Here is a 10,704-nt window from a genome sequence, read left to right as displayed (position 1 = left end):
GTTCAGCAGATACAGTATTGGGGGGGTTCAGCAGATACAGTAAGTCCTCTGACATATTGGGGAGGGTTCAGCAGATACAGTAAGTCCTCTGACATTGGGAGGTTCAGCAGATACAGTAAGTCCTCTGACAGTACTGGGGGAGGGTTCAGCAGATGGATTAAGTAAAACAGAACACACAAACACTCACTCACACACCTACAGTGCATTTGGAAAGTATTTAGACCCCTTGACTTTTTCCAAATTTTGTTACGTTACAGCCTTATTCTAAAATTGATTAAATTGATTTTTTCCCTCATCAATCTACACACAATACCTCATAATGACAAAGCGAAAACAAGTTTTATACAGTTTTATACATCAAAAAAACAACTGGAAATATCACATTTACATAAGTATTCAGACCTTTTACTCAGTACTTTGTTGAAGCATATTGGGCAATTACAGCCTTGAGTCTTCTTGGGCATGACGCTACAAGCTTGGCACACCTGTATTTGGGGAGTTTCTCCCATTCTTCTCTGCAGATCCTCTCAAGCTCTGTCAGGTTGGATGGGGAGCGTCGATGTACAGCTATTTTCAGGTCTCTCCAGAGATGTTCGATCGGGTTCAAGTCTGGGCTCTGGCTGGGCCACTCAAGGACATTCAGAGACTGATCCCAAAGCCACTGCTGTGTTGTCTTGGCTGTGTATTTTGTGTTGTCCTGTTGGAAGGTGAACCTTCGCCCCAGTCTGAGGTTCTGAGCGCTCTGGAGCAGGTTTTCATCAAGGATCTCTCTGGACTTTGCTCTGTTCATCTTTCCCTCGATCCTGACTAGTCTCTCAGTCCCTGCCATTGAAAAACATCCCCACAGCATGATGCTGCCACCACCATGCTTCACCATAGGGATGGTGCCAGGTTTCTTCCAGAYGTGACACTTGGCATTCAGGCCAAATAATTAAATATTGGTTTCATCAGACCAGAGAATCTTGTTTCTCATGGTCTGAGTGCTTTAGGACTCCAAGCGGGCTGTCATGTGCCTTTTACTGAGGAGTGGCTKCCGTCTGGCCACACTACCATAATGGTCTGAGTGCTGCAGAGATGGTTGTCCTTCTGGAAGGTTATCCCATCTCCACAGAGGAACTCTGGAGCTCTGTCAGAGTGACCATCAGGTTCTTGGTCCACCTTCTCTGACCAAGGCCCTTCTCCCCCCTTGCTGCAGTTTGGCCGGGGTGGCCAGCTCTAGGAACTTCTTCCATTTAATAAATGGAGGCCAATGGTGTTCTTGGTTTGAACCACTTCAATGCTGCAGAATATTTTGTTCCCTTCCCAGATCTGTGCCTCGACACAATCCTGTATGGAGATCGACGGACAATTCCTTCCTTCATGGCTTGGTTTTTGATCTGACATACACTGTCAAGCTGTAGGAACTTATATAGACAGGTGTGTTCCTTTCCAATCATTTCAATATTGAAATTACCACAGGTGGACTCCAAGTTGTAGATACAGTTGAATGGGGTATTGTGTGTAGATTGAATGAATGATGTTATTTTGTATTCATTTTTTAAATCAATTTCAGCTGTAACAAAAATGTGGAAAAAAGCCAAGGGGTCTGAATTCTCCAAATGCACAGTATACATTGGAGTGTCTTCTGATCTTATGGCTCTAACGCAAACTCGCTTTGTTCTCTACTCTTTCTCTCTCTGTCTATTCCCCTCCCCAGCGGGTGATCGGTAGACTCCAGCAGCTCTGGCGGTAATGAGGGAAGCAGCAGAGGGAAGTGGGATGAGGACTGGAAGAGAGACGGAGGCCAGTTCCCCTTCAGTGCGAAAACTGGGGGAGATCAGTGATAAGAATCGGCAGCACCATCGATGACACAATCAACAGTTCAGGAAGCAGAGCAGAGACGATTCCCCACCGATTCAGGTTAGGAAAGAGACGACACACCCAGAAAATGATTCAGGTTAGGAGAGGGACGACTCACCAGACATGATTCAGGTTAGGAGAGAGAAGAGTTCACTGGGTGAGATTGAGAGAGAGAGGAAGGAAAATGAAATGACTCAAATAGAGAGGGGGGGGGGGGGGGGCAATACTGAGGTACAGGGAGAAAGTTAGAGCTACCGCTTCCTCATATCATATTACGGTATGTTAGAGCTACCGCTGTCCTCCTCAATATCTATTACGGTATGTTAGAGCTACCCGCTATCCTCATATCATATTACGGTATGTTAGAGCTACCGCTGTCTCCTCATATAATATTACGGTATGTTAGAGCTACCCGCTATCCTCATATCATATTAAGGTATGTTAAGAGCTACCCGCTATCTCATATCATATTACGGTATGTTAGAGCTACCCGCTTGTCCCCCTCATATCATATTACGGTATGTTAGAGCTACCCGCTGTCCTCCCTCATATCATATTACGGTATGTTAGAGCTACCCGCTGTCCTCCTCATATCATATTACGGTATGTTAGAGCTACCCGCTATCCTCATATCATATTACGGTATGTTAGAGCTACCCGCTATCCTCATATCATATTACGGTATTGTTAGAGCTACCCGCTATCCTCATATCATATTACGGTATGTTAGAGCTACCCGCTATCCTCATATCATATTACGGTATGTTAGAGCTACCCGCTATCCTCATATCATATACGGTATGTTAGAGCTACCCCGCTGTCGTCCACATATATTACAGTATGTTAAGCATCCTGATGTTCTGTCATACTTTCAGTCACACTATTTGAATTGAACTATCCCCAAAACAAATTGGTCGTCTTTTTCACCTGGTTTGCGTCCTCTCTGGTCTCCGTAGTGACAAACGAGGAGGAGCGAAGTCGCCCGTCACGGAACGGCCAGTCTGGGAGGTCGTGGTTTCAAAGACGAGGAGGAAACCGTGACGACCAAGAGTGTCCAAGATCGTTCAGGCAACAGAAACCACAGCAACCAGGAAGAGAGGCGGGGTTCCGTCCAAACTGTGTCCCTGGGAGCTGCGGCCCTACACAGGAGACAAGAGCCCGATACCTCCGCCAAACAGGTGTGTGGTGCACGTGCGTCCGTGCACATTCAGTCCAGGCTGGTCCACTCTAGCTTATTTCTGGTATCTGGTGTGAACGGTGAACAGTGCTATCTGGTGTTAACGGTGGAACAGTGCAGTCATGCTCCTCTGTCTACTCCATCTCTCTCCTCTCCTCCTCTCTGTTCCAGACTCCGTCTGCAGCAGCACCCAGTCCTCCAGGTAGTGGTCTGGCTGACCTATTCATGGTAGATACAGGACCCAGCCAGCCCTGCAGCAGCCACCGGTAACTACACGCTGAGAAGATATCATGGAGGGTTGGGGGGCCCGGTAGTGTAGTTACGGGACATTTTGGGGGCCGGTAGTGTAGTTACGGACATTTTGGGGGCCGGTAGTGTAGTTACGGACATTTTGGGGGCCGGTAGTGTAGTTACGGGACATTTTGGGGGCCGGTAGTGTAGTTACGGGACATTTTGGGGGCCGGTAGTGTAGTTACGGGACATTTTGGGGGCCGGTAGTGTAGTTACGGACATTTTGGGGGCCGGTAGTGTAGTTACGGGACATTTTGGGGGCCGGTAGTGTAGTTACGGGACATTTTGGGGGCCGGTAGTGTAGTTACGGGACATCTTGGGGGCCGGTAGTGTAGTTACGGGACATTTTGGGGGCCGGTAGTGTAGTTACGGGACATTTTGGGGGCCGGTAGTGTCGTTACGGGACATTTTGGGGGGGTAGTGTAGTTACGGGACATTTTGGGGGCCGGTAGTGTAGTTACGGGACATTTTGGGGGGCCGGTAGTGTAGTTACGGGACATTTTGGGGGCGGTAGTGTAGTTACGGGACATTTTGGGGGCCGGTAGTGTAGTTACGGACATTTGGGGCCGTAGTGTTTCGGGACATTTTGGGGCCGGTAGTGTAGTTACGGGACATTTTGGGGGCCGTAGTGTAGTTAGGGACATTTGGGGGGGCCGGTAGTGTAGTTACGGGACATTTTGGGGCCGGTAGTGTAGTTACGGGACATTTGGGGCCGGTAGTGTAGTTACGGGACATTTTGGGGGCCGGTAGTGTAGTTACGGGACATTTTGGGGGCGGTAGTGTAGTTAGGGACATCTTGGGGCCGGTAGTGTAGTTACGGGACATTTGGGGCGGTAGTGTAGTTAGCGGCTCTTGGGGCGTAGTGTAGTTACGGGACATTTTGGGGGCCGGTAGTGTGTTAACGGGACATTCTTAGGGGCCGGAGTGTAGTTAGGGACTTTTGGGGGCCGGTAGTGTAGTTGCGGGACATCTTGGGGGCCGGTAGTGTAGTTACGGGACATTTTGGGCCGGTAGTGTAGTTACGGGACATCTTGGGGGCCGGTAGTGTAGTTACGGCACATGTGGGGGCGGTAGTGTAGTTACGGGACATGTGGGGGCCGGTAGTGTAGTTACGGACATCTTGGGGGCCGGTAGTGTAGTTACGGGACCATCTTGGGGCCGGTAGTGTAGTTACGGGACATCGTGGGGGCGGTAGTGTAGTTACGGGACATCTTGGGGGCGGTAGTGTAGTTACGGGACATTTTGGGGGCCGGTAGTGTAGTTGCGGGACATTTTGGGGGCGGTGTGTAGTTACGGGACATTTTGGGGGCCGGTAGTGTAGTTCGGACATTTTGGGGGCGGTAGTATAGTTGGGACATCTTGGGGGCCGGTAGTGTAGTTACGGGACATTTGGGGGCCGGTAGTGTAAGTTACGGGAATCTTGGGGGCCGGTAGTGTATTTACGGGACATCTTGGGGGCCGGTACGTGTAGTTACGGGACATCTTGGGGGCCGGTAGTGTAGTTACGGGACATCTTGGGGGCCGGTAGTGTAGTTACGGGACATTTTGGGGGCCGGTGAGCTAGATTTTGGGGGCCGGTAGTATAGTTGCGGGACATTTTGGGGCCGGTAGTGAGTTGCGGGAATCTTGGGGGCCGGTAGTGTAGTTACGGGACATCTTGGGGGCCGGTAGTGTAGTTACGGGACATCTTGGGGGCCGGTAGTGTAGTTACGGGACATTTTGGGGGCGGTAAGTGTAGTTAGGGACATTTTTGGGGCGGTAGTGTAGTTACGGGACATTTTTGGGGGGGGGGGGGGGTTTTGATCAGCTATAATTCTATGGGTTCCTTTTCCCTTCAGCGTCAACATCTGGTCTCTGGGCTGGTCACTGGAAACTGTCACATCTCAATCATTAAGTGTTTTATTGTCACTTACTGTTTTACTCATTTCATATGTATATACTGTATTCTTGTCAATGCCACCGAACATAGCTCGTCCTACTATTTATATTTCTTAGTTATATTTTACTTTTGGATTTGTGTGTGTTAGATATTACTGCACTGTTGGAGCTAGGAACACAAGCCTTTAGTTAGATATTACTGCACTGTTGGAGCTAGGAACACAAGCCTTTAGTTAGATATTATGCACTGTTGGAGCTAGGAACACAAGCCTTAGTTAGATATTACTGCACTGTTGGAGCTAGAACACAAGCTTTATAGATATTACTGCACTGTTGGAGCTAGGAACACAAGCCTTTAGTTAGATATTACTGCACTGTTGGAGCTAGGAACACAAGCCTTTAGTTAGATATTACTGCACTGTTGGAGCTAGGAACACAAGCCTTTAGTTAGATATTCTGCACTGTTGGAGCTAGAACACAAGCCTTTAGCTACACCTGCAATAACATCTGTTAAATATGTGACCAATACAAATCAAATGGTATGTCTCTTTCCAGACCTGATAGGAGGATTTGCTGACTTTTCTTCTCCTGCTGCCTCTGTCGGCCTCTCCACAGTACTGGTGAGTTTAGACAGCACTAGAATATTCTGAGAGATGGAGGGGAGGAGGTCTGGCCACGTGGAGCCTGCTAACATGTGTGTGTGAGAGATTAAGTCACTATAACCTTATTCCTCTCTTTTCTCCTCTCCAGCCTCTAGTGGGAACAGTGATTTTGGGGGACTGGAATGCTTTCCCTGACGGCCAGGCCCCCGTCCCCACCCCTTTCGCCCAGCCTCTGGCCCTACAACACTGACCTGTTTGGGGCTCTGTCGGCCAGCTCTGCCCCGGCACCAGCCTCAGCTGACCTGTTTGGGGCTCTGTCGGCCAGCTCTGCCCCGGCACCAGCCTCAGCTGACCTGTTTGGGGCTTCTGTCGGCCAGCTCTGCCCCGGCACCAGCCTCAGCTGACCTGTTTGATCTGATGGGTCCAGTCCAGACTCAGTCTCTCTCTGCCTCTCAGAGCCTCACCTTCAATATGACCAGCACACAGAACGTGACCAGTACCATGCCACAGTCTACATCACTGGTAAGATTATAGGACAGACATGGTACACACAAACAGTAAATGAATTCACATTGTAAATTGTCTTTATTGTGCCTGATGCACTGTTAATGAGAGGAGTGACAGTAACTGCTGTGGTTTAGCGGGACAGACACGAGAGAGCAGAGAGCCAAGGTCTGCACATGGTCCTCCTTGCCTAGGGACAAAAATGCACACAATGAGAAGGAACCAGTTTGAGTCAGAAAACCATTCAATCTAATACGAGGTTGTGTTGACATAGATATTTGCATGTTAAAAACCTGACCTATTTAAAAAAAGACAAGCTTAGTTTTGCAGATGAATCAAACCTGCCCCTTCCCAACCGGTTCATTCTGGTTAGATGGGATGTGTTTTTATGTAGGTTACTATCGAGACTGTAGTTCAACCTTCATATTTCACCATTATATAGGTACCTTAACATTACTATCTATTGGAACTTGCTACCAAATTCTCTCGCTCTCTCTCTCTCTCTCCCCCCCTCAGCCCTTCCAGGTGATGAGCGGTCCGTTGCAGCCCCAGCAGCAGCAGCAAGTCATGCTGGGTACCCAGGGTTCAATGGGGTCAGCGATCCCCTCCACCTGGTCTGACTCCTCGGTCAATATCAGTCTGGACTTCCTGGCACCCGGCGTGCAGCCCCCCAAACCTGCCCAGCCCACCCTCAAAACMCTCCAAGGTGAGCCTACAGGGTTGTAGTATAGACTGGGATAGAAATAGTCCTGTGTTTGTCTGGAGGGGGTTCAAAACGCTGCTGAATGTCTGTTGACCGACACGTTGGATTGAGATCCAGTCAACTGTTTGTGGAGTATCCAAGATCCACAGCGTGCGGGACTTTCTTCCTTTTAATCAGGATGGTCACAAGACAATTCAAAAGGCTTTAGGTTCAGTCAGAATGGAATAGAAGGATGCTTGGGACTACTTGTTCAGTGTGGAATAGAAGGATGCTTGGGACTACTTGTTCAGTGTGGAATAGAAGGATGCTTGGTACTTACTTGTTCAGTGTGGAATAGAAGGATGCTTGGGACTACTTGTTCAGTGTGGAATAGAAGGATGATTGGGACTACTTGTTCAGTGTGGAGTGTGTGTGAACCTGTGTGTGCATGTGAGGTCATGCTCTTTTCTGACTCCACTTCTTCCTGTTTCTTTCTTCTAGGAGTCCAGCCCCTCCCACCTGTCAACATGCTCTCCCAGGGATTCGCCGGCATGGGCCTCGCCCCCTCTCCCATCAGAACCCCTACAACTCCCATGATGTACCCCGGTGCTGGGATGGGCATGGCCCCCGGTGCTGGGATGGGCATGGCCCCCAGCCAGGGCATGATGGGGATGGGCATGGCCCCCAGCCAGGGCATGATGGGGATGGGCATGAACATGGGTGCTATGCCCCAGGCTAACATGACCATGGGGATGAGGATGCCAGCCATGTCTATGGGCTCTGGCATGGTACAGCAGCAGGCCAAGCAAGGAGTGGACGCCTTCGCGGATTTCGGCAACTTCAGGAAGTGAGGGAAGAGAAGGAGAGGGGTGTTTCTGTTTCTCTCCATCCAACAGACTGTCCATGAAGGATTGTAAAGAGCTGCAAACAAAGAGTACTTGAATGTTGTCAAATATCAAATACTGACTGCCACCCCTCCATTTCCTGTTTCTTTCCTTTAAGTGATATATAGAGACATGAATATACATGATTGTACGTGTCTTTTAATCAGTTGGAACTTGCAATCAAGTACCTTTTAGAGTGTATTCAGTACAGTAATGGTTGTGTGCTGTTCAGGTCTGAATCAGAGAGAACAACTGAGAGCAAAAGACACGGTGCCAGAATAATGCAGAGATGTTTCACTTTAAAATGTATGCCAAACAAAAACCAATGATTGCAAAGTTAAACAACCCAGACAATTCTATGCACCAGGACGGCTTTTAAACTTGTATGGTTTGTTTAACTTCTCAATAATAGTTTTTTGTTTGTATTGCATTTTAAAGCACCATTCTGTTACCATGGAATTGTCCAGATGAAACTTCAAGAGAATGTCAGTGGGGGTTTTGTTTTACTTAATCAGTTAATTGTCCAGAGTAGCAAAAATATAGTTTTCTATGATAATCCCACCCCAACAACTCCCCATCCATCTCTTTTAGAATGTCAGGTTATCTCGACATGTCCCTTCCCTACAACTGTAAATATTACTGGTGCGACAGACAAATAAATTATTGAGTACTTGATTATGATATGATGATGCCGTGAAGAGGTGGGTGTCAATTGGACGGAACCAGATGTCAATCAAGACGTTGCTATGGCACGCTACATTGCCATGGCGCTGGTCTTTAATACCTACTTTATATAACAGCGTTCCACACTCCAAATGTGGAGTTTCTGTTCAATATTAGACTTAACAAATCAATCAATCGTTTATTGATGGATGGATTTAATAAGTGAATGAATGAGAAATGATTGAAAGTTGTTAATTGAAGAAGCTGTGGTAACGATAACACAGATCTCCTTTGTGGCCTTTCTTATGGGTATATATTTTTTAAAGAACTAATCTTTTTTTTCCTTGCATCCAAATAAGATAATCAGTAGATGTAGGAACAACCTCCTGGTGGGCTGTGTTCTTTAAGTACAGCACATGGTGCCTGTACGACGGAGGCCTTTTTCCTTCATTATAACTTACAGGAGACAGACGGAGAGACGATACAACTATAGTGTTCATGACAGTTACTGTTAGTCTACAGCACAGTATGTATGTGTGGTTCTTACTGCTCCCTCTGTCCCCTGGGACCCTCGTGGAATAGGGGGGAAGATGTCCCTAGATGCTGATCTTGGGTCATTTTTGCATTTTCCTCCACTGATGGTTTAGGTTAGGATTGTGGGTGGGGAAGTTGATCCTAGCTCTGTACTTGGGGGAAAATTCACCCCGGAGTGGATCTCTGAAGGAGAGGTTTCTCAGACAGTGCAGGTCTAGGAGAGGATTTCTCTCCTAGGAGGGGGGGGGGGGGGGGTCGTACATCTCATATGGCACCCTATACACTTTATAGTGCACTACTTCCGACCAGAGCCCTTAGGACTTGGGTCAAAAGTAGTGCACTATATAGGAAATGGGTACATGTGGAAGTCATGACCATTTTACAAGGTCAGCGAGTACCTCACATGTAAACTAGACTCCTCTGTTTCAGAGCTATGTTCTCTTCCAGGAGTTCGGGTCAATTCTGGAAGTACACTGAAATTCCAGTTTTCTTCAATGCTTTTCATAAGGAAACTGTTGAATGTAGTTTACTTTCTAAATTGACTGAAATGGAATTGCCCCGAACCCGGCACAGATAAACACACAGTAGCCTTCTGTCTGAGCTGAGGCTTTACCTGCTGGAAACGACCAAAATGTAACTCTTTTTCTAAGAGATGATGTCCTTAGGGTGTTGTTTTATTCTTTCTCTGGTTTCATTTTTTTCTACTTATTACAATTGTTCTGAGATCTTCTGTAATGTGGGATTGTTACATAAAATAAAAACACTAGTTTATGCAAATGTATAAAAAGAAAAAGTGACGCATCACCAACGAAAAGAGCCTTGAGAAAATGTTTTTGTTTGATTTGATTGTCCCATGATCCTTTTATCTACGGCATTAAAACAGTTGATTACAGTTTTCTATTGAAGTGTTTATTTCACTTAATACCAATTTAGTGACAACTTTAGATGGCCTTGGAACCTGCTGAGACAGACACCCGCACAGTGCAGCCCTACAGACACCCACACAGTGCAGCCCTACAGACACCCACACAGTGCAGCCCTACAGACACCCACACAGTGCAGCCCTACAGCCCCCACACAGTGCAGCCCTACAGACACCCACACAGTGCAGCCCTACAGACACCCACACAGTGCAGCCCTACAGACACCCACACAGTGCAGCCCTACAGACACCCACACAGTGCAGCCCTACAGACACCCACACAGTGCAGCCCTACAGACACCACACAAGTGCAGCCCTACAGACACCCACACAGTGCAGCCCTACAGACACCCACACAGTGCAGCCCTACAGACACCCACACAGTGCAGCCCTACAGACACCCACACAGTGCAGCCCTACAGACACCCACACAGTGCAGCCCTACAGACACCCACACAGTGCAGCCCTACAGACACCCACACAGTGCAGCCCTACAGACACCCACACAGTGCAGCCCTACAGACACCCACACAGTGCAGCCCTACAGACACCCACACAGTGCAGCCCTACAGACACCCACACAGTGCAGCCCTACAGACACCCACACAGTGGGGGTTTGAATAGATCCGATTAAGGTATATGAAGAGCAGAGTAATTAAACCCAGATACTGTAAGACAATGGCTTGTCTCAGACAAAGTTTGATCAATTAACAGATCTTTCACGGCTC

General features: G+C 47.9%; 1 protein-coding gene across 1 annotated transcript in view; it reads left to right on the top strand.

Moving 5' to 3' along the window:
* The window catches only part of LOC111967077 (clathrin interactor 1), a 32,388-nt gene extending 22,442 nt beyond the window's left edge, over positions 1–9,946 (top strand). The window contains 16 exon segments of the mRNA XM_070444664.1: positions 1,711–1,799; positions 1,801–1,827; positions 1,829–1,856; positions 1,859–1,899; positions 2,807–2,851; positions 2,853–2,897; positions 2,899–2,953; positions 2,956–3,017; positions 3,188–3,275; positions 5,735–5,800; positions 5,930–5,958; positions 5,960–6,021; positions 6,023–6,152; positions 6,154–6,309; positions 6,808–6,997; positions 7,475–9,946. Of these exon segments, the coding sequence (XP_070300765.1) occupies positions 1,711–1,799; positions 1,801–1,827; positions 1,829–1,856; positions 1,859–1,899; positions 2,807–2,851; positions 2,853–2,897; positions 2,899–2,953; positions 2,956–3,017; positions 3,188–3,275; positions 5,735–5,800; positions 5,930–5,958; positions 5,960–6,021; positions 6,023–6,152; positions 6,154–6,309; positions 6,808–6,997; positions 7,475–7,824 (1,463 nt within the window). The 3' untranslated portion in view covers positions 7,825–9,946.
* Positions 9,947–10,704: the final 758 nt, after the last annotated feature.

This window comes from Salvelinus sp. IW2-2015, linkage group LG8 (assembly GCF_002910315.2).
Source record: "Salvelinus sp. IW2-2015 linkage group LG8, ASM291031v2, whole genome shotgun sequence".
NCBI lineage: Eukaryota > Metazoa > Chordata > Actinopteri > Salmoniformes > Salmonidae > Salvelinus > Salvelinus sp. IW2-2015.
The sequence above is the reverse complement of the archived record's forward strand: the minus strand, read 5'-3'. Positions and strand labels throughout refer to the sequence as shown.